The sequence below is a fragment of the Euwallacea similis genome, chromosome 31 (assembly GCF_039881205.1).
Source record: "Euwallacea similis isolate ESF13 chromosome 31, ESF131.1, whole genome shotgun sequence".
Lineage (NCBI taxonomy): Eukaryota > Metazoa > Arthropoda > Insecta > Coleoptera > Curculionidae > Euwallacea > Euwallacea similis.
Window position 1 is genome coordinate 865131 of NC_089639.1, and position 25258 is coordinate 890388.

A 25258-nucleotide genomic window follows, 5' to 3' on the forward strand; every position below is an offset into this window, starting at 1 on the left:
ATTGCTCTGCACGAACAGAGAAGAGTGAATAAATGGCAGCGTTTAATATGTATTCTGAACCTACATATTATGGTATGAACGTTAAAATATAAACGTAAATAGTTGTTTTTTCCTTTCAAGTATATCACTTAAACCAAAACATAATTACATGCAAAATGGGCAATTAACGAAGTCACCCCTTACCTGGATCGCTAACATTAACTCGTCGTTGGACCACCGAGGATTAGATCGATGTTTGTCTTCACCCGGGCGTAGATCATCTATCGAGTCCGACTGTTTTCGCTTCAAAGAGCTGATATTCTGCTTATTTTGTTGGATCTGCAACAAGCATATACTATCTGAGCCAACCGTAAAATTTTTTAGGTTTAAAACAAATACCAGGAAAGGGTCAAGTACGTAAGTTGAAAACTGAAATTAAAATTTATGAAGGCGTGGTGGCGGTAAAGCTCGCACCAATTACCCTTCTGCAGTTCGTCTAACTTTTTCTTTTATCTACGACATGAATAACTGAAGGACAACGAAGGGGTTTGGATCACTACTGGTCTTCACCAATTTATATCTTAATAACTTATAACTAAACAACAAAAGTAATAAGTAACAACGGATGCTATAAAGCAAAAGCTAACCACAGAGAGGAGGGACAAAGACAGAGAATGCCTCTTCAACGTAAGTATTGACACACCAATACAAGATCAAAATTATAATAAAAACACAAGCCTTTAAACCTCCATCCCTTTTTCCATCTGTTAGCTCTGCTGCACAATAATTAAATCAACTATAAAAAAAAGATACACAAGCAAAGAAAATTAAAAAATCGCTTTCTCCCTCTCTCTCTGTCTTTCGTCCCCCTCCTCCTCGCCTACGATATTGGTGCGGCAGCGCAGGTGACTAGGCAGAGGCCACAATATCTACTCACTTGTCTCTGTAAAGAGTTTAATTCTCTCTCCATGGATTTCATTAACAAAGTTCCTGCATTTCCCGAGGCCATGGTTGCCAGGTCATCGTGATTAATATGCATTCCTTTTGGAGGACGGCCCTTGGCTCGGGATCCTCCGGGCCCCAAACCACGCTTCCCGCCCATTGGACCCGACGTAGGCCGGGTAGTTCCTGTTCGTCTGTGATAACCCCCAAAAACAGGGTTTAATTACCGTTTGGTGCGGTAGAGGGAGGGCGGTATTAAATCAGATGAATTTCTCTCAATAATATTTCGAATTGAATTCAGAATTTGGTTTTCTAAATTTCTTTCATGTGTAATATGAAAAAATCTAGATATGGTCTGAGAACGTCTATTTTTTACAATTCCTCAAAGACCCTCATATTTCATTAGATGTCTTAATATTACCTAGGACAACTAGGAAATTAGGAGAGAAAACGAAATTCATCTTTTGAGCGGCATATAACCATGTAATTAATTGTTATAGGTTAAGTAAAATGCAATTCATATCTGTAGTGAAAATGCATAAAGCCTTTTACATAACCTCTAGACTAAACTGGTGGATAAATCAAAAGAGGACAAATATATTCCAGGATTTTTTTTAAATCTGCTTGAAAGCGATTTATCTCTTCTTCTAGCGTAAATAGTGGTTTAAACGTTCCGGTTTTCGATTTGGACCTAGGAAACTATAAGAGCTACAGTACAGATTCGGTAAATTATGGTACTAATACGTAATTATAGTAGAAACAATAACATACACGTGACTTGAGCCCTAGCTTCCCTAATAAATCAGAAAAGAATACATGCAAATCAACGTCCGCGACGTTGGATTGTATCTATCCTTTTCTGATCATTAACGGACGCCTTCAGCAAAATATATTTATTGATATATACAGAATGTTCGTTTTTGAAGCTCGACCATGAGGATTTCGGTGACCATAGGAAATGTTTTTGACAGTTCAACTGAATTTCACAACTTCCCCAGCAATTAAAAAATTAATTTAAATTTATAAAAAAAAAACAAAAGGAAAACCTTTTTTCAAGTGACGAAAAGAGAAATATGTTGAAAATTTATTACACTTCGCAGTAAAATATTCAAGATATGTACTTGGTAAACGTATTTACAGCGATACCCAGAAAGGCAACAACCAGCTCAACATTATTTTTTATTAAGAGAGAAAGTTACCTGATTTTCGTACATTTTCTAAGCCTAAAAGAAGTGTTCATAAACCAAATGAGATCAACGTGGAAATTTTAGAGGCGGTGAATAAAATCTTAAAACCTCCCTAAAACCAATAAACGACACTGAATTTAATTCCCCATTAAATTCAAAATAATCCTTTTACTTTAATAAGAGTTATGGCAGAAGAAATTAATGTATCTCCTCAGACATTGTGAAGTTTTAAAAAATATAAGTATCACCTGATAAACAACATAAATATAAGTTTTACATTTAGAAGATACTGAACATAGGATATCGTTTTATAGGAAAATCATAATTCTGTTGCAATAAAATCCGTATTTTCAAAAAGCTGAATTCAGAAATGTGAACATCTAGTAATAGCCACAAGAAAAAAAGTTAATAATGATTGTCGACAAATTTAAATGTCGGATTTCAAATATGATCGTCACGTTATAGAAGAGGAAAGTTGCAATGATGAAGTATTAATAGTTTGAAACCGCCAAGTAACTTGAAGAAAAATCCGAATCATGTCTCCAAAATTTCATATTTTTGGAATACATTTAAACGCATCGAAATTTTTCAAATTTTAAATAGTATATTTTTTAATTCTAAATTAGGTAACATTTTCCCAATTTAACTGATCTCGTATGTTTTATGGTCACAAAGATCCCCAATGGTTGAGCTCTAGAAAGACACCTTGTATAAATTGAATCGCTCAGTGTTCGCCTGTCACTGATTTCTTGTCAATACCGTCACTTTACCTTATGGCAGATCAAATACCGTGCCAGGCATTTGAATTGCTGTTGATATTTTTTAGAAAATAAAGAATTTACATTGTGCCTATTTTTATTTTTTGTTTTAAAGATTTTATAATCATTATTATTATTATTTCTTATTTATATCTGTGAAGTGAAGTGAATGGCAGAATATCATGTACGTATACAGTGGAGAGAACTATTTCAAAAACTATAGATAGCTGAAAGCAAGCTAATAATAATACTGCGTCTATGCAAACATAACTTTCAAAAAAGAGGTGTAAAATTATTAGTAATTTACTTTTGAACTATTTTAAAGCAAAAATAATTATTTTAAATATAATAATAATTATCAAAATAATAAATTTTGTTAATAAATATATTTATTCATTTCGTTGGGTTACTTCCACACGCTTTAAAATCTAAATGTATGTACTATATTCATTTTAGTTTGGTACACTTTTAATGGACTGTAAATTATTATTTCCTAAGATAGAGGTGTCATTCAAAAACAAGATTAAATGTTTCTTTCCAAAGTTTTATGTCTATATGTTCAACTTGTTTTTCAATACTCATAATATACCGTTTAACTATATGTTCTTTAACTTTTAACAAAACTTCTTGTAATTTTATTAATAAATTAGAAATTCGTATTAAGGATGAAATACAAAAAATAAAAAAACAATAGAGAAGTTTTGTTGGAAGTTAGAAAAACATACATATAGTTAAATGGAATACAATGTGTATTGAAAATCAAGGTGGACATATAGAGTAATATTTCTAACTTAATTTATAATTTTTCTTGTTAGTAAACCATATAGTAATTGTTTAGTTTCGAATTTATACATGTTTGTTAATCTATCATAAATAATTATTATGTGGTATCTTATTATATAGTATTATAAAAGTATTAAATTTATTATATTAAATTGCTCTATTGTCTCAAATTATTTCTCAATGAAAATTATTGTTAATTGAGCCAGAGAACTAATGCTGACATTTATATGGCACATATTTGAAGTCAGAACAATATCTTTGGAAAAATACCAAAATATAAGGGTGTCCCATTTGAAATCAATGAGTTTATGTGACAGCTTGAAAATCGAACGCGATATAAGAAATGTAAAATTATGACATAAAATTTTGAAAAAAACATTTAACCTCGTTTTTAAATGACACCTCTATTTCAAGAATTAATGATTTTACAATCAACTAAAAGTGTACCAAAATAAAATGAATACAATGTACTAGTGAAGGCCCAAAAGTAACAGGAATTTTGTTATAGTTTTTTTATTAATCAACATTTTCACACCAAATTTGGATCACCTTCAAAGTAATTTCCCCCATTGACTTTAATATTGATTGTCCAATTGTTTCTTCCATTGTTGAAAACATTTTCGTTATGTTCTTTAGCTCTTTCAACGATTTTTGTTTCACCTCCTCTACGGTCCCAAAACGTTTTCCTTCCATGTCCCTTTTGAGTCTAGAAAATAAAAAAAAGTCGCAGGGGGCAAGGTTCACTGAGTAGGAAGGGTGAACAATTGGTGTTATGCCGTTTTTGGTAAAAAACTGCTTCACAGGCAACGAGGTGTCGACAGCCGCGTTGTCGTAGTGGAAGAACCTATCCTCTGTACGTCAAAGATCCGCCTTTTTCTTCCGGATTTTCTCCCTTAACTTCTTCAAAACCTGCGAGTACAATTTTTGGTCGACCATTTGCCCTGGAGGAACAAATTCCGCGTGCACAACTCATCTGCACTCAAAGAAGCAAATGAGTATTGTCTTGATGTTCAACTTCATTTGGCGTGCTTTTTTTGAATAAGGAGAGTGAGCTGTCTTTTATTGGCTTTATTGCTGCTTCGTTTCGGGGTTGTACCCATATCACGATTCGTCACCAGTTATAACTTTAGAAAAAAATCAGGATCCTCTTTCAACTGATATTGCAACTCAAGAGAGTCGACGTTCCTAACGCGCCGACCTGAACTCGATGCTCCTTTGGCGAGAAACAAGTTTGGCTACAACCCTTCTCATGTGCAAATCTTCGGATAAAATCCTTAGAATTGAAATCCATGACAATCCAAACATCGTACAGAGTTGATCAATGGTTCGGCGACGGTCTTCACGAAGAAAGGTGTTGATTATTTCAACGTTGTTGTCCGTTCTTGAAGTTGAGTGGCACCCAGAATAAGATTGGTCCTCAATCGACATCTCTTTATTCTTGAAACGCGAAAATTATTCATAAACACGTGTTTTACTTAAGGCATTATCCCTATAAGTTGTTTTAAGCATTTCAACAGTTTCTGCAGCCGTTTCTCCCAACAAAAATTTCACCGCTGCGCGTTGCTCTCAGCTATCAGTCATCTCAAATTTTCGCCGAAAAGGAAAACCTGTTTTACTGGAAAAAATACCACGGACGAACGGATATGCTCCCAGCAACCAGACTTTGCACACCGACTCAAGGAGAGTCACCACTAAGAATTCCCCACTGGAGATCCATAATCACCCCCCCCCCCCAACCCATTCCCGTTACTTTTGGATCCTCTCTTATACATGTATACATATATAAACAAACATTCTGTTGATTTTGATTTATATTGTCCATGAAAGTAAAAAATGTATTAAGTAATTCAATTAAAATAATAAATCTAGTTTAAATTCAGTGTTCAAATTTTTCAAATTTTTTTCAATTAAAAATTGTTTTAACATTAACTTGTAATGTAAATATTTTCTATCAAAAAGTGTAAAAAAATGCAGTTCTATTTGGAATTCTGAAGTTGACATTTGAAGCAAAAAAAATTAACTTTGATGTTACTTAGTCTAAAAAATATAATTTTATTTGATTTTTAGTTCATTAAAATCCGTTTATAAATAACAGTTCTAGTTTCGCCCGTTTTTTTTTGAGACACCCTATATGTGATATTATTAAAAAAAGAAATTAAACTATAGTATTTACATTTTTTTCACTAATAACATGTTGAATTGCTGCCCTTTTGTTGTAAAATTTGTCGGCATCGATTGGACATAGAATCTACAAATTTCTGACAGAGCAATATTAACAAACCCAATATCAATAACCTTCCATGCCAATTATATTTCTTGCTATAATTCTGCTTAATTACTTGATTTTTTTGGCAACTGCTTTTTTAACCATCATCTATGTTTTCAATAGGATTAAGTTCTGGCGACTGCGGGGGCCAGACCAAACCATCCAATTTTTCTTCTACGAATCAAAACTTTACAATGGGCACCGTATGTTTCATATCGTTATCTTTTTGTGAACTCCATTTTAACGGCATATCCCATTCGGCAAAAGGTAACATCACATTCTTGACGATGTCTAAATAAACGTTGGCAGTCATTTATCCAAAAAGTTCTTCACCCAAAAAATTTTACTCGGTCCGTAGTAAGAAAAGCATCCCCAAGCCATTATGCGTCTTTTATAGTTTTAATGGTGTACTTAATTTGTGTTTTAATGTGTAAATTTGGGTTGAAGGATTGTAGCGGAGGACGTCTCATACGACTTTGCTGAAAATTGCTGGATTGAATAGCAAAACTTTAGTTTCATCAGTCCACAGTACATTATGCCATTTTGCCATGGGCCAGTTTACATGATTTTTTGCAAATGCTGACCTTTCGGAAACCTGTCTTTTATTCAGCAAAGGAACCTTCCTAGGTCTTCTTGATATTAAGTTACTAGTTACTAACTTTTTTCTAATAGACGTACAAATTAGAAGATTAAGTTCTTTTTTAACTTCGGTAAATGTTAGAAAAGATTTTCGTACTACGAATCTCAGTAGTTACTTATTTTATGCAGTGGTCATTTTACATTTTCCTCTTGAATTTTCATTTCCAACTAGAAATTTTTTGGCACTATTATTTTTGTTTAATATTGCAAAGTATTTTGTATAAATTTGTATATACTTCCTTCCAACATTTTCAAAATTATTTTCCGCTTCTCCGGAGTATAATATTTATTTCGACCCATTTTAGTTTTTTAAACCAATAAAATAGAAACGTACGGCTGAAAAATAAATTAAAGAATTTTATAATTTAGGGATTTCACAAAACGGCTAACAGTTTTTGTTCAAAATTTGCGAATTAAACGACACTGCTATTTTAAGTAACGTCCTAAGTATAGTCAGCTTTATGAATAATCAAGATATTAAATGAGACGCATGAAACTGAAGTTAAATTTCAGGCATTTCTTGTTCTAGTCTTATCAGTATTCCTTTCTATCAAAACAGAATAACTTTAACATTTGCCTGTTTAAACTAATGCGATTTAAGCATCCTTTAAAGCAAAATTTGTCACTTGATTCCAATAGGTATAAATCTCGTAAAATAAAATTCATGCAAACAAATAAGGGGTAAGTATGTTAAAATGAATAGGACCTACAGGCTGTTTCAATTTTAACCAGTGTCCTTTCATGGGGTAATAGAAAATTGAAAAATAAATATGTATTATTTAAAAAACACATATTAACTAAGCTTTTTACTAGCTTATTAAAATGAATGATGTTTTTTTCGTTTTGTTTTCTCTACTGTCAATTTTTTTTAATATTTAGTTCAAGTTTGACATGCATACTTTTCATAAGAATCCACATCAATTCACCCTTAAACCAAATCCGAAGATTTATAATGATATTTTTTTAAGTGAGATCTGCCCCATTTTCTGTTTTAAACTTTTGTTTGATATGCCTCTGATATTTACTTTTTAACTCCAGTATTTTTTCATATCTGCCACCTGTTTTCCAGCAATTTGCAAAAGTATCAGAAAAAACACTTTATTTTTACCATGAAGCTCCAGTACCATACACACAAAAAACATTGAAATGTGTGTTCCCAACTAAGTTGTAATTAAATATTAAATTATTAAGATTTATTTATGTCATCAAGATAAAGTAAAAATAGTGTAAAAATCAAAAACAACTAAACCTGATAAAATGACAACCGAAATCGAATCAAGAATTCAAGAATTGGACCATAGGTCTATCGGCGTTGCACTTTGATTTGACAAGCTCAAAGCTTTTAGGCCGACTGAACTATTTTTAGAGAACGTAGAACTACTCTAAAATCTGAATTTTTTATTACAAATTAATCACAAGTATTTGCTAATAGCTATTAGATCAAATTCCGGCCATAATTATCAGAGATAAATAAAGGATCAATAAGTTGATGGAGATTCTACAACGTATCTATTTTTATAAACATGTTGGGGAATTAATCTGTAATAAGGTTCTGTACAACCCATTTAGGAACTTTTATTACATTCTTATTATTATATATATTTACTCTAGAGTTCACATGAATGCAAAGGTTATTCGTGATCAGATTTTTGTCGTTATCGTTAGGTGGATTCAAGAACATTTTTTTATGCTTAAGCAAAAACATTCAATTATGGTTTCATTTCATGTACCATACAATTCGAGATTTTGTAGTTCTATCGATCGATTTACCAATTTTAGTTTATATTTTTCGGTTTCCTGAAGTCAAGACTCTATCATAAGTCATACGATTCTAAATTTTTTTTTTTTTTAGATATCTGAAAAACCTATCGAAATTTTTTTGATTGCGAAGTGCATTTGCTTGAGGAATAAATTGCGCAACGTTGCCACAATTTAACCGGCTCTGTACCTCTTATAAGTTCTGAGATTTCAACGAGTATCCGGACATTTGTGAGGCAACCCATACAGGGTGGTACATTTTCTGAAAATGCATTTTTGTGGATAATTTTACTTGACAATAGGTAGAAATTTATGAACTAACGTTTGTCCTGTTTAATTTGTCCAGAGTTTAGTTTAAAATGTCAATTTAGATGGACACAAGTTATTACCTCCAGTGCTGGTAGCAGCTGGTACACAGATGCCCTTTTGGATTCCTGTGTGTGATGGAGCAAAAAACGCCGCAATTCGAGCACGAGCCACCCTCTCCCTGCATACACACGTTAATACCGTCATACACCAAGAAAAATTCAACGTCCGTGAGGTTAATAACTGTTACGATTGTAGCACCAAGAATAATGAAATTTAGAAAGGCATAGTAAATTGTATTACCGACGGAATTCTTGTCAACGGCAATTTGTCCAATTTATATGTTATTAAAATTTATATATATTAAAAAAACTCGCATCATCCTGAAAAACAGATGTTTTTCCCTTGTATAATAGCCAGTGATAGTTTCTAAATGGGAGTGTGAGTATCTTCGGAAACAAAATCATTGTTGAAATTTCCCCTCTGGCAACAAGTTAAGTATTCGACAAAAGAAGAACCCCCCTTTGTTTAATATGAAGCGGGCAAGTGAAACCTAGTTTTTAAAATAGAATTGCTTACTTTTTAAATCAAATTCATATTATGCGTCGAATTCTAAGAATTTTTTTGTTTAATATTGTGAATAAATTCAACAATTTTTTCCATAATTATATTTAAATATGAATCCATAACAAAGGTAATAATGTTTATTATTATGAACCACAATCGAAATTGTTTGTAATTATAGCAAACCCTGACATACCAAGATATTTTTACTATACTTGTTCAATACTTCCAAATGTCGAGGACATCCGTATCTTCTTAAATATATTATGTATAAATGTATTTAAGTAACCATTCAAATTAGAAAAAAGGGTTTTCCCAATACTGTCCTGAACTATTGTGAAATAATTATTCCTACGATTATTTTCTAGACTTTAAACTGTAATAGTGCATACATTGTAAAGGGTAATGTGTATACTAAATTTCAATTTATACAATGTACGTTTTAAAGTAAACAGGACTTTTTCAAAATAATAGCAACATTTTTTTTTTGTTAAAACCGATTTATTTTATTCAAAATATTCTCCCTTGCACTCCATACAGCGATTTACCCAGTCAACATGTCAAATGAATGTTTTAGATCGTCGACCAGGATGTCCTTCAGGATGATGGCACAAGCCTTTTAGATGGCATTTACATCCTCAAAACGCTTTTCTTTTATTGATAAATTCATTTTTCCGAAAAGGTAAAAGTTGCACGGTGCCAAATCAGGTGAATACGGAGAGTGGTTGTTGGTAAAAATACGATTTTTAGTAAAAAAATAGGCTACAACTGTCGATCAATGAGATGACACATTATCGTGCAACAAAGCCAACTTCCTTTTTCCCGATATTCTGGGGGAATATAATATACCAAACACTTCAAAACACCAACATAGAACACTACACTATCAGTTTGACCTGGTGGAATGAATTCTTTGTGGACAATGTCCTTGAAATCGTAAAAGCAAATCAACATTGTCTTCACTTTTGACTTCTCCAAACGTTATTTTTAGGAATTTGGTTCGTTTAATGCCCTTCACTCAACAGTCTGACGCTTCGTTTCTGGATCATACTGAAAACACCACGTTTCATCATCAGTCACAATGTTATAAAGAAGTTTTTGTCCTTCTTAGCCTCCTTAATGATGTCTTGCGAATGTAGAATTATGAGCAATTTTTGGTCGTTAGCCAATTTATGCGGAATGAATCGTGCACACACCTTTCGTAAACCCAAATGTTCGGTCAATATGCGATAAATGGATGCTTCGGACATACTCAATTCCATTTCCATGAAAGTTTTTGGTTGTTGTTTCATGAAACAACGTACAATATCAATAAAATCTTCGGTAGTCACGGATCTCTGTTGTCCAATATGTTGGTCATTTAAATCCTCACGACAGTTTTTAAACTGTGTATATCACTCATGAATCCTGCCACGGGATAAACAATCATCACCATAAACTTGGTTCATCAATTGAAAAGTTTCTTTAAAAGTTTTACCAAGTTTAAAAAAAAACTTAATATTGGCCCTTTGTTCAATGCTCATTTTTGTACCGATGTTACAAACATACATTCATTTCAAATGCTATAACTTCCCTTCCAGAGCACCAAATGCCATAAAATTTTTACTAGAAAGCGAGAAAGAATATAGCTTTCCAACGCAGTATATCACATATAGGTGATTCCATTAGAAGCGACTATTTTGGAAAAATCCTGTTTAATTTGAAACGTACCTAATATATACTACGAGACAAAGAAAGGTAAACACCCATTAAAAACCATTTTATTTTGATAATTTTTTGCATGTTGACTTATCTTAAAAAAGAAAGAAATGATCAAAATTTCAAGTTTATCTGTTAATTTTTTTTAGTTTCCATGAGTCGTTCCTTAAAAAATAAAATTTTGTTTAAACATTTTTGTTCACATTTGCATCGCAACTTTTGTGAAGTGTGTTGCAATCAGTCATAATTTTTACTCATTATGCCTAGAGTGCGTAGAATTGAACAGATCCGTCAGTTTAGTGACTTTGAGAGGGGGCGGATTGTTGGGTTGCGCGAAGCAGGTCTGTCGGTCAGAGAAGTGTCTAGAAGAACTAACAGATCCTTAGGAACCATAGTGCGGTGTTACCAGGCGCGGGCACAGAGCCAGAGGCACTGGGCGACTCAGAGGAACCACAGAGCGCGAAGATCGTCGATTGCGACTTTTGGCTCTTAGAGACCGATTTAGCAGCAGTCGAGCTATTGCAAATCAGTGGTTTGAAGAACATGGGAATAGGGTTGGTATGCGTACAGTATATCGTCGAATACGAAGTTTTGCCTTTTGTCCTATCGTCCGCATTGGGTGCTGTCTCTCACTCGCGAACATCGATCTAACCGCTTACAATGGTGTAGAGAGAGGATTCAGTGGGACCAAGAATGGACTCAGGTGATCTTTAGTGATGAATCCCGCTTCTGTCTGGGGATGAACGACGGTCAGGCAAGGGTGAGAAGGCGACGGGGTGAAAGGCGAGATCCACAATTTGACAGAGAGCGTCATGTCCGCCGTGCTGTAGGCGTTATGGTATGGGGTGCTATCGCATATGGTAGCAGGTCACCTCTAGTTTTCATTAGAGGCAACATGACTGCCCAACGCTATATCCAAGTGTGTTGGAGCCACATGTGACTCCATATTTCCGAACTATCCCGAACGCTATTTTCCAGCAAGACAATGCTAGACCTCATGTTGCTAGGCAAACAATAACGTTCATGGATCAACATCAAATCAACCGTTTACCCTGGCCACCTCGATCGCCGGATCTATCTCCTATTGAACATGTCTGGGACATGACTAGCCGCAGACTGTTGAATTTACAGCACCCTCCACAGACCTTAGCAGCCCTTACTCATGAAGTTCAGATTGCCTGGAATGAGATACCTCAAGAAGACATTGACAATCTTATTAGATCCGAGCCCAGGCGTATCAATGTGTGTATAAGGAACCGTGGATGCTCAACACACTATTGAAAAAAAAAATGAAGTTCTTTCTCTGATCTTGCTGAAAATGTAATCATTGAATAAGTATGTGGTACTGAACACGTACAAAAAAAATTATCAAAACAAAATTATCTTTAATGGGTGTTTATCTTTCTTTGTCACGCAGTATATCAAAAACTTCAAAACTTTTAGGCCTACAGTGAGCTACATTTAATCATCTTACTACTCCTTTCTGAAATTTGTCTAGGAGGAAATTTGAATCTTAATAAGCAGAAGTATAAAGCCTAAAGAGCGACATTATCAGGCTGATTCAATCGCAGCCGTTTTATTCTCCTTCGTCTCTGCATAATCCAACATTATTCTCAGGCCATTATAAAGATAAACTTTCAAGAATGCTTAACACTGTTCGGCCTTCAAGAACTGGGAATCGTACCCTCCAACAATGTATAAACTTTTACCTTACTGAAATGATTCAGATTATTAGAATTAATTCCTTGGGCTCATTTTGTATCTCTGTTTCTTAGAGGATGCGAAAAATTTAGATGTAAAGATTAATGAGACACAAAGCGTCGTAGTACGTTCATAAAACTACTCATTTGAAAATAGATATGTATTCTCAATTCTCAATTCTCAAAAAACAAAAAAAAAAAAAACAAGGAAGTAACAAATCGGACAAATCTGTCAATCAAATCAAACCGACGATATATACATTGACTTAACCTCTATAGGTATATGAATAACTACTATGTTTTCATGATGTATTGAGTTTTGATTTCACCTTTTCAAATGGAATATTCCATGAACACAAAGATGAAAACCATTTTCACTTTCAAAAATGATTCGCGTTTAAATCCGATTTCAATACCTCACGAAAACGTAGTAAATATAGAGCAACATGCATGACCCCTGCAAGGTCGAGGTAGATAGAGTGAATATTCCAGAATAAGTTAAATTGTTAATCAGCACTATTAGTTGCAAAGCATTTGGTGACATAAATTAAATTAAAACAGGTAAAAGATAATGATAATTCTGCAAACTAGAGAACCTGTATTGAGACAAGTGATACAATGTGTAAAAGAACATTACATAAGTTTAGTTAATAATATATTAGGTTCTACTTAATAACTCAAAAAGCTTATATTTTTGCAGAAACACCATTATTTATTCGATTACAGCTGTATAGACTGGAATGCCTTAAAAAACCAGTACCTAAAATTAGGAAAAATATTTGCCAAATTGGAAAAATATGGACAAAATAATGATGCTATTACTAACAGTGATCTGACAAAATAAGAATTAAAATGAACAAAAAAAGTAACCAAAACCTGTTGCGTGAATAAGCATACAAGGGAACCATATGTAATTGTACAGAGTAATATCACTTTTTCATAATTAAAATTGTTTCTTTATTTAGACGATCTTGCCGTTTCTACACTTTTTTCATATATGAAAGAGAACTAACTTATTAAGGGAAAATAAAATCGCAAATATTCAAAATCAAAACCTAAATAAATTCGCAACGCAATCAATGCAAGAAAAAGATGTATGTAGAGGACTTCAACACATTTCAATCTTTTAAATGAATTTTTCGGATATTTATGATGCTGCTATACTGGTTTCAGAAGATACATATATTTAAAAATATATATATACATATATACAGTAGCGGACAAAAGTGGAGCAACAAACATATTTTTGAAAATATTCAAGGTTTGCTATGACTTATTCATAAATTAGTAATATCAAAATTATGTTAGGATATCTAGAAATAACGCTGCAGAAAATTATAAGTTTATTCCTGAATTCAAGGTATTTAACAACAAAAACGAATAAATGTGGCGGACAAAAGTAGAGCAACAATATATAAAAATTCTTTCTGACGTCTTTTTTTCTCAAACAAATTTGAGTTATTGTGTTTAGTATTATTGGTGAAAACTAGCAAATATGCCTCGTGGTAAATCTCTCTCGGTACAATTGAAACAATTAATTATTTCGAAGTTTGAATCTAGAATGTCCCAAATTGATATTGCTAGAGAATTAAATCTTAATCGCTCTATAATCTGTAGAGTATTGCGTGCCTACAAGATTCGCAAAAGTGTAGTGAGTCCTCCAAAAACAGGTCGTCCTCGAAAGACAACAAGAGTTCAAGACAAAAAAATTGTGAACATTTCAAAAGGGGATCCATATAAAACAGCAGTTGATATTGCACAGGAATGTAGTGACTTTGGTGTTTCTGTAAGATTGATTCGAAGACGCTTACAAGAAAAAAGTTTGAATGCCCGCAGACCCGCTAGAAAACCCTTCATTTCTAAGAAGAACAGGATGGCCCGGCTCCGTTTTGCAAATGACCATCTTAACTGGAGTTTCGAAAAATGGAAAACTGTGCTATTCTCCGACGAGAGTAAATTTAATTTGTATTCCTCGGATGGAATTCGATATGTCAGGCGTCCTCCAAATGAAAGGTACAAGCCAAAGTACACTAAAGGCACAATTAAATTTGGTGGGGGTAACGTATTAGTGTGGGGATCATTTTCCGGGTTTGGAATGGGACCATTGATAAAAATAGAGGGCATTATGGACCGGTTTAAATATCTGGAGATATTAATGGATCATATGCTTCCGTTTGCAGAGGAAAACTTGTCATTATCATGGATTTTTCAACATGACAATGACCCGAAGCATACTGCGAAAATAATAAAAAAATATTTGGAAGAGCAACGGGTAAATGTAATGCAGTGGCCTGCCCAAAGTTCCGACCTTAATCCAATAGAGAACTTATGGGAGATAGTAGATCGTAAAATAAGGACAGAGAATCCACAAAAATTTAGAAACTCCGCAGAATTATTCACCGCCATTTCAACTGCATGGAATTCCATTTCAGAAGAAACCATTAATAAATTATTAAAGTCTACGAGGAATAGATGCATTGAAGTTATTAAAAACAATGGCAATGCTACTAAGTATTAGTTAAAATTTTCATAATCATTCAAAATTTCATATGTTGCTCTACTTTTGTCCGCCACATTTATTCGTTTTTGTTGTTAAATACCTTGAATTCAGGAATAAACTTATAATTTTCTGCAGCGTTATTTCTAGATATCCTAACATAATTTTGATATTACTAATTTATGAATAAGTCATAGCAAACCTTGAATATTTTCAAAAATATGTTTGTTGCTCCACTTTTGTCCGCTACTGTATATGTACAGGGTTTTTCATAAATATACCGACAAACTTTCAGGGGTTGTAGAGCTTATAAAAACAAATATTTAGAACAAATAAAGTTAGATCCGAAATCGCTTCGTTGCCAAGATGCAAGGTGTTTAATTCCTTTTTTTTAATATTTCAAAAACAGTTTGAGATGCGGACATGAAATTTGGGACATGCTATGGCAGGATAAATGTGCATGTTCTGGAGTATGCAGACCATTTCCACCTACACCAGCGGCGTCCGTGCGGCCATTCAATGGGATGTTTTTAATTTAAAAAATTGCACGACACTGACTTTTTTTAATATGAAAATATTTTTCTTAATATTCCATCAATTCTTAACAAAAAAGGCATCTTAGTATTTTGTTGCCCAAGTGGCCGTTTTCGAGAAAAAAATAATTTCTCATTCATGTGCCTAGCAAAACACTGGTGTAAGTTTCCAAGTGTGATTTTTTTTAAGGAGAAATTAATGTAATTTTCTTTTAATAGAGGTAGTACACCAGAAGGCATGATTCACAAATGTTTGTCTTCATGTCTACTATTAGGTTGATGCAAAAGAAATTGCGGTTTCTGACCGTTAATTTTAAATGATCATAATTTTTCTTATGAAATATTTTGTTAATCAAAATAAGCACCATTAGCATCAATGCAACTCTGCCAACGAAATGAAAGTTTATTTATGCCTCTAGCATAGAAGTCTGTGGTTCTGGAATCGACAAACTCATTGAAGGCCGTTTCTGCATCCCCTTGATTTCTAAAGCAAGAAATTGTTCAGATGTTTAAAAAAGTGGTAATCTGTAGGAGAAAGGTCGGGAGAACAAGGTGGGTGGTCAAGAGTCTCGTAACCCAATTCATGAAGCTTTTGTCGCGTGATCAAAGATACATGTGGTCGAGCATTGTCGTGTAGCAAAATTGGACCTTTTCGATTGACCAATGCCGGTTGTTTTTGTCGAAGTTTCTGGTGCATCTCGTCGATTTGTTGGCAATATTTCTGAGCTGTAATAGTTTCTCCCGGATCCAAGAAGCTATGATAGATCAAACCCTCCATAGACCACCAAACAGTAACCATGACCTTCTTCACATGCATGTTTCGCTTAGGAAAGTGCTTTGGAGCCTCATCTTGATCCAACCACTGAGCCGAACGTCTCCGGTTGTCGTATAGGATCCATTTTTCATCACACGTCACAATACGATTGAGAAATGGGTCGTTCTTGTTGCGTAGAAGAGGCCCCGATGATACGTCGAAACGACGATTTTTTTGAGTTTCATTAAGTTCGTGCGGTATCCATTTATCGAGCTTCTTTACCTTTCCAATTTGTTTTAGATGGCGAACGACAGTTGACTGGTCTACATGTTGTTATTCTGCAACTTCTCGTGTGGTTTTGCTCGAGTCAGCTTTAATTAGTCTTTAATTGGTCGTCATCAAGTTCTGATGGTCAACTGCCGTGCTCTTCATCTTGGAGGCTTTCATTGCCACTACGGAATCGAGCAAACCACCATTGTAGCGTACGTTTACTAGTAGTATTCTGTCCAAATGCTGTGTTAATATCGCGGGCCGCTTCAGTCGCTTTTCGACCAAGCTTAAACTCATACAAAAAAATAGTTCGAAATTGCTTTTTTTCTAACATGTTGAAATTAAAGAAAATAGTTTCAATTAAACACAAGCACAAAATTATTTTAACCAAAGTAAAGAATAGAACCTAACCTTTAAAATGGTATGCAATATGTAAATATTTATTTAAGATTTTACTAAGAATTTCGAAAAATTAAATGTACAACATAAAAACCGCAATTTCTTTTGCATCAACCTGATACCTCTATTAAAAGAAAATTACATTAATTTCTCCTTAAAAAAAATCACACTTGGAAACCTACACCGGTTTTTTGCTAGGCACATGAATGAGAAATTATTTTTTTCTCGAAAACGGCCACTTGGGCAACAAAATACTAAGAGGTTTTTTTTGTTAAAAATTTATGGAATATTAATAAAAATATATTCATATTAAAAAACGTCAGTGTCGTGCCATTTTTTTAATTAAAAACATCCCATTGAATGGCCGCACGGACGCCACTGATGTAGGTGGAAATGGTCTGCATACTCCAGAACATGCACATTTATTCCACCATAGCATGTCCCGAATTTCATGTCTGCATCTCAAACTGTTTTTGAAATATTAAAAAAAAAAGGAATTAAACACCCTATATCTTGGAAACGAAGCGATTTCGGATCTAACTTTATTTGTTCTAAATATTTGTTTTTATGAGCTCTACAACCCCTGAAAGTTTGTCGGTATATTTATGAAATACCCTGTATATATAAAATCCAGTATTTCACCAGTTCATTAATCTAGGGCAATTGGAAATGGATAATTACCTCAGTAGGTTATGTCAAAATCATTAAAATTGAGCAGAAATAAACTATTTGCTTTTATAAGAGTAAGTTATTATTAAGTTCAGTAATATTTGAGCATTAAAAGGTAACGAAAACGGGAATTAAAAGATATTTCTCAGTTTAAACCATTGTTAAATACACAAAATTCTTGTAAAGCCTACAAGAAGAAAAACTTATATGTAGATGTATATGTATATTTAAGTTTAAAGATCGCGGTGGCCAGCCTTAAGAATAATTATTTCCATGGTTTATCCAACATTTGCAACCTTAATTTTAAAATTCCCGAACATTCATCTTGAAACGCGGAGGTGCCCCATTGTGGATAAACCAAATTTCGCATAATTATAAAGGCTAATCTTTTAGTAACTCAGGAAAAATATTTTATAAGAAAGATAAAACTTACCCACACATTTATGTATTTTAGTGGAGGGAAAAGAGCATATTTATTATCTGAGACACCTTGTATAAATACAGTATAATGGATCAATGTTCGGTAATTAAAAATTTAGAAATATTAAGTCTGCCGTGGTACAAAAATCACTTATCTAAAAATAGCCTTGCCGATAAAACCCTATAATAGATATAATAGAAAAAGCCGCGTCTATTTATCTATTCAGATCACACTGAATTACCTCATGAAAATTTTAAAAGAGCTAAGTCCTGTCAGCCTTAAGAAGCATATAAAAAAACTTGAAATAAAAAATCGACATGTTTTGAGGTCCTCTATATGTTCAAAGAGAGCCCCAACAGATCCCTTAATACCGTCATATCATTGTTGCACAAAAAACTAACTTTTTTCAAATTTGAATTATTTTAATATCCAATAGGTGAACTCTTGGTTATAACATAATAATTAGTATACTATAGGTGAAATACTCCAAATATAATTGGCTTAGAAATGTGCAAACAGCTAATTATATAAACAAATCGTGTTTTAAGCCTGGACAAAAGGATTGGAACTTTTTTATTTAAGAAATTACAGACAATAAAAATAGTGAAAATGTTTATTTTAATTAATATTTAATGAGGTGCCCATTTGTCCTGATCACATCGCAACACCGTTTCAGTATAGATTGAATTAATTTTACAATTATTGTTCGATCTATAGTGCACCACGCATTCTCTAATTTTTTAAAAAGTTCCTGTTGATTTTTTATTTGATTTTATCTTACTTTCCTATCCACTATATCCCATAAGTTCTCAGTGGAATTGAGGTCGGGATTCTGTGCCGGCCATTTTAAAACATCAACTTTCTTCGAAAAAATGTTTTTGCACAAATCTTGACGTGTGTTTTGAATCATTATCGTATTGCGACTTGTGCTTTGCAGGCATTGTATCAATCAATAAATCAATAATCAATAATCATCAAATAAGTAGGGATCTAAATTGTTTTTCAAAATGTCCAAATACATAAACCTCTCCATTTTGTCTACTATGCAGTGAAGTGATCCCATGCCGTAGCATGAAAAACATCTCCACACCATGACAGAGCTGCCACCATGTTTTACTGTAGGCTTAACGAACTTTTTATCCAATCGCTTGCCTTTTGGGCGCCTGACATAACTAGCACCATTACTTCCAAACAAGTTGAATTTTGACTCATCATTAAAAACGAGCCGTTTCCAATTTTCTTCGGCCCAATGAATGCGAATTTGAGTAAAGTGCAATCTTACTTTTATATTCTTCTTACTGAGAAGGGTTTTTTTGGCAGGTTTAAAACTATAATGACCTATCCCTGTTAAATGTCGTCGAACTGTGCGGTTTGTGATCCCAGGACTAGTTTCATTGATGGTAGCCAAAATATTTAACAAAGACGTAAACGGATTATTTCGATTTTATTCGATTAACCGAATATTTTTCTTATCTAATCGACTTGATGTTTTTCGCGATCGAGCTAGCATTTTCTTGGATTTCACAATTCCCTCACGTTTAAAATGTTTTATAATTCGCGAAACTATTTTTTCTTAATAGCAATTACCTTGCATTAACGTTTTGCTTAACACCTTCACGAAAAAGGCATAATAATCGCTCTCGCAAATCTGTTGAAACTTCAACACCTTTAGAAATATTATAATGGAACTTTCAAACACAAAAAACTCAAAAACTGTACTTACTAATGCAACGATTCAACCAAGAGTCTGGAAGAATGTAAGAGCATGAGTGTGTCTGGAAGAATCGAGGAATAAATCGGTCACTAATCATAATTAATTCCAGTCCCGACAAAAAAAGTGACTGAAATTTTCTTACATAAGACAATCTTTATCTAAAGATAATGGCACTAAAATATAACCATTGTAAACATATAAACATTCTCTCAAGAAACGATGTTATCAGGGCAAATGGGCACCACACCAAATATTAATTAAAATAGACGTTTGCACTATTTTTATTTTCTGTAATTTCTTCAACAAAAAAGTTCTGACCATTTTCTCCAGGCTCAAAACACAATTTGTTTATATAGTTGGCTGTTTGCATATTTCCAAGCCAATTATATTCGGAATATTTCACCAATAGCATACTAATTATAACGTTATAACCCAGAGTTCACCTATTAGACACTAACAAAATATTTCAATTTAAATTATTTAACAATTTAATTTAATTAAAAAAAGTTCTTTTTTTTTTTGTCCAATACTGTACATCTTTATTAACAATAGAGATATTTGTGTTACTTCTTTTAAATCCTGCCGATATCTCCAAATGTGCAATTTTTATACTAGGCAAGTTCGGCTAAATCTGAATATTTTAATCCAGAAATCGTAATTCCCCATCTGTTTACTGTTACTTATGAGCTACCTTGTACAATGGGTCTCGTGCATTGCGACTATGTATTTGGTTTACGGTTTTAAAATCTACCTGGATGCCTGAATCTCGGCTAGATTGACCTGCTCTACTAGAAGTGCCGCTTTTACGATTTATTCCTCGGTGAAAAGTCCATCTCTGTCAAAAATCTTTGATTATGCTTAACATAACCAATATATGCATCCACATGATGGAAAAAAATATAGGTGTGCTAATAGGATGAATGTGAAAATTTCATTAATCTTGTTAATCGACCCCAATTTTCTGTTATATTTCAAAATACGCCCTTGAATATCATCTCCATTCTTCCTCAAACAAAAAATTTGACGTATTTTATATATAGGCAAATTTTTGTGCCTAATAGTAAATGAAACGACTCTCTATTGGCACACCCTTAAATAAATTAACCTGAACAGACAAAAGAGAGAGAAAGAAAGCTTTATTGAAAAAAACGTAGAGTTCTGAAATTAAACAAAATTAAACTTCCATGGCTTTCCCATTTTTTTTCTTTTTACATGAAGGCTACTTTTTCAAAACTCTAATTATTTCTGTTCAATTCCATAATTGCAACAACATAAAAACACATCTTCAAAAATAAAGTAAATAATTATCAATCACAAAAATTTACCTTTTCATCATGATCTGACTCTTCATTTGAACCATGTTCTTCACCTTCCTCAGCTCCATCCTCTTTTGGGGCATTCAGTTTCCGAGCCTGCTTGTCCATCAAGCTGGTTCGTGATCTAGTTTTTTTCCAACTGTAGTAATATTTTACAAGGCTGGCTATACTTTTATCTGGTAACTAAAAAAAACAAAACATATTTGCAACTGCTTAAAATCTCTCATATTTGAATTGCTATTACCATCTGTCGTATTCTATGGAAGCTCTTCCCATGAAACTGGAAAGCTTGTTCAAATAACACTTTGTCCTCGACAGACCATTCATCAGGAAATGGAGTGAAATTTGCAAGATCCAACACTGCCCTATCAAGGTCATGTTTATGCCAGAAGAGCATCCCCAGGGCCTGTTCTCCATTGTAACCATATTTGTCTTTTGCCAACACTATATAGTCTTCCACTAAATCAAAAAATTTCAGGTTATAAATTGAAAACAGTTTCCTACCAATTTATTAATGAAAAGACAGGCATTATGTTATGTAGGGATATGAAACTTACATTTTGAATCAGCAATTGCCTCTGTAGGAGACCATACAAGTAAGGCTCTATCAGCCAAAAGTTCTGGTTTCCTTTGGGCTTCTGGTTGCAATTCTGGACATGTAGCTTGAAAATCTCTACCAACTCTAATTTTATCAACAGGTACTGCAAAAGATGGTACATTATAAATAATTCTAATATTAAAAAGAGTACAAATATAAAAATAAATATATGTACAAAAATTAAATTAAATTAATTATCTTTAAAACACTGAGGTTTTGGATGGAAGTACAAGGCAGCCATTACCTACCTCATTAAATGGTAATTAAATACAAAGTCCTGCAACAGTGAATTGGCCTTATTTGGTTAAAGACTTATTAAGTTTTTAAATTTCTTTGACTCTTGATAGCTTCTGTACACTGTGCAGAAGGTTCGAAAACTAATATATATAGTATTAAGAATTTTATTTAACTGTCAACAGATACTACATACTATGCCAAAAGATTTAATTTGTGAAATTATTTTACATGATTCAAAAAGTGTAAGAGTAAACTTAATAAACATCTTGGCAAACAATTTCAAGTCAAATGTGTTTTTTAAATCATTTATTCATTTTTTAAGCAACAGTATGCAAAGTTGTAATCAGCAAGGGAAAATATTGTTGATGTCATATTAGAGCTGCCCCTAAAGCTTCCTAGAAGCTTTATTAAATATTGAGTGATTTCTTATACTTATACAGGTCTCTCTTCAGTTTTGATGATATGTAAAGGTTTATGGTACATGCTGAATGCAAAAATACTTATTTTGTGACAAATAATCTCCCAATAGAAGTTAAAATTTATTGGAGGGGGTGGCGGCGCTTTGGGGTTTGTATACCATGAGGTAGAACCCATTAAGGGTTAATATTTTGGTGGCATGTAGAAATTTACTGCACATGCTGATTTAAAAAATCTTGTTTTTACACAAATAATGTTTAAATTTAAGGTTTAGCCTTAAGGTTAGTTAGTTTATATATCACAAAATGAGACCAATTAAGGGTTAATGCTTTGATAGCATGTGAAGGCTAACTGAACATCCTGGTTAAAACAAAGCTTTTTTCTACACAAACAATCCCCAAATTCGAGTTTAGAGTTGCTTGTTTGGGATTTGGCTTTGGTGTACCAACACGCCCCTTCAGAAAAATTGACAGGGGGCAAAATCTGATTCCAATTCTATTAAATAATTTAGATTAAAGAAACAAATTACCAGTGCTTTCATCCTCGCTGGTAGATTCAGCGTGTACGTGCCCATTGGGACTGGGCCCCCGACTCCTGCGCCCATTCCTGGAGTTCTCATTCTTTTCGGCTAACACCATGATAATAAAGTAAGCTATTCCTGAATTTTTGGTTAACTGAGGGTTCCGCAAACTAATTTGAAAATAAAACTAACATCACACGTGAGCACAAAACAACAACAAGAACCTCCGTAGTGCAGCGGAAACGTGTCGACGGTCTGTGAATAGTGGATGCCGATAGAGGATGAGGATAAGAGGATAGAGAAATAGGGACAATATTTTGTGCTGTCATTTGGCGCTGTAACTAAAATTTTTACATCGAAAGACCGTCGTTATTATTCAGCTGTGGGTAATGCGGCACAGATGGCGCACAATGTGACATATAGCATCGAGAGTCGGTATGTATAATATGAAAGATTCATATCGATATCGATATTTGTAAACATTGTCAGAGTTATGCTAGAGCAGAGTTTATGTTCTAACATGCTGTGCGAACCTTAATAACAACGTCGATGTTCTCATGGTTTAAATGGGTATAAAATTTACGCCATATTTAACAGCGAAACTGAAATCAGTGGATTTATTGAGTGAAATTTGTCATATTGGAACTTTGAAGTCATAATATACATAGAAAGTTAAAATATAATCAACTTTCGCGTACTTTACGCGGCGCCTGTTAAATACATTTCTTTACTTTATTTATATGCCAATCTAAATTCAAACCTATAAGTGAAATTAGTAAATTAGAATATTTACAGTTTTAATTTTCTTTAATGTAAAATAAACAATATTCTGGTATCTACCATTCGCTTCTCTTTTAAACGATACGTCAAAATTTGTAACATACCCTTTCTACTTATTGCGAGAGATCAAATATGCGAAAATTTAAATTTTCCATTTTTTCCGAAAGCGAGAAATTTTAATTCGGCATAAAAAACCTTTTTAAATTTGAAAGAAAATGAAAAACCCATCAGAAAATAACAAAGGAGTTATAAATATCGAAATTTGAAGTAAAACGTTTTTTCACTCTATAGACTAATAAACTGCGTGCAACATAATCATATTAATATAATCACGGGACCTCATAAATAAGATCGGACAGTTCGTATAATAAAATTGATCTATCAAAGTGTATATTGTACCTCTTTTATGACGTGAAAAGGATTGTTTAATGAAGAAGCGTATTTGTATCAAATTGAAAATCTGTCAGTGAGTTCTCATCTATCGGTAATCGTTCTAACGACACTTTATTCCAAAATATAAATGCCCAACGGATCTTGTCCTAATATGTAAAAATCTCACCATAATTTGTCTCACCGGAAAAAAGCCCAAATATTTTAAAGCTGTCAATAAATAATCCTTCCCGTCATATTAGACAGGTGAAGTGAGTTAGAGGTCGTACGAATGAAGTGCACGTTAACCCAAATATAACGTGTGTAAGAAATGTAATCAATCAAGTGTTACCCTCGGTCAGGGTCCCCAAACTATGATCCATAGGCCAAATCCGTTCCTTGACATTTGTCTATGCGGCCCGTGACCGCATGAATGGGTTGTTTTTACATACTCGTTTTTTATTTGTGGTGTTATTACTTCTACAAATAAAACAAATAAACGTTCACTTTGAAGTAATACATGTTGGTACATTTAGCGTCGATTAGGTACATGTCGTAATATTATGAGTATCCGAGTTGTTAAACGTTAATTTGAAATAAGGCGCTAAAAATATCATAAAGCTTTTTACATTCCTGGCGCAAGAAACAATTTGTTATCGATTCCACTCCAAAAGTCTGGAAAGTCTGTTTTAAAATAATATACCTACCCAAACTGTTTTATTCAAAATATCCGAACATGGAATGGAATAAAATCAGAATATTTCATAACTTGGTTTACTGGATCATGTGTAAACAGATCTACAATGGATTTGAGGTCGAAAGAACTTATACCGTTTTTGAAAATATTTAATATGGTGGTTTGAATGGTGCACATATTTTTATAAATCTACGTGTATTTATAATCTACTTGACAGGAATCCTTTCAATAAATCCTTCAAGTAGGATTCTTTCAGATACTCACGTATGATTCCCCATCAATAATTACTCTTTTTTTTAAAAGGATTAAAGATATCTGCTAACAGACATGCAGGCTTGGTACGAGACGATTAAGAGTGCCCGAATAGTGTCAAGTAGGTTACTCCAACGAAGTACTAACCAACTAGTACCAACTAAAACTCCTTTCCCCTTCTTCCCTTGTCAATCGCTCTCGGAACCGCATTACTTCGAGTGGGGGGAGTATTAAG

The 25258-nt window shown here is 33.4% G+C and overlaps 1 protein-coding gene and 1 pseudogene across 1 annotated transcript in view; both read right to left on the reverse strand.

The window, feature by feature from the left end:
* The window catches only part of LOC136417969 (REST corepressor 1-like), a 30878-nt gene extending 7609 nt beyond the window's left edge, over nt 1-23269 (reverse strand). Inside the window, exons 1-8 of the mRNA XM_066403835.1 lie at nt 22935-23269; nt 21711-21854; nt 21398-21612; nt 21163-21336; nt 20589-20672; nt 8702-8799; nt 917-1115; nt 184-318 (exon numbers count right to left, since the gene is read on the reverse strand). Of these exons, the coding sequence (XP_066259932.1) occupies nt 184-318; nt 917-1115; nt 8702-8799; nt 20589-20672; nt 21163-21336; nt 21398-21612; nt 21711-21854; nt 22935-23043 (1158 nt within the window). The 5' untranslated portion in view covers nt 23044-23269. The remainder of the gene's footprint in view (nt 1-183; nt 319-916; nt 1116-8701; nt 8800-20588; nt 20673-21162; nt 21337-21397; nt 21613-21710; nt 21855-22934) is intronic.
* On the reverse strand, nt 15959-16968 carry LOC136417949 (histone-lysine N-methyltransferase SETMAR-like; annotated as a pseudogene).
* Nucleotides 23270-25258: the final 1989 nt, after the last annotated feature.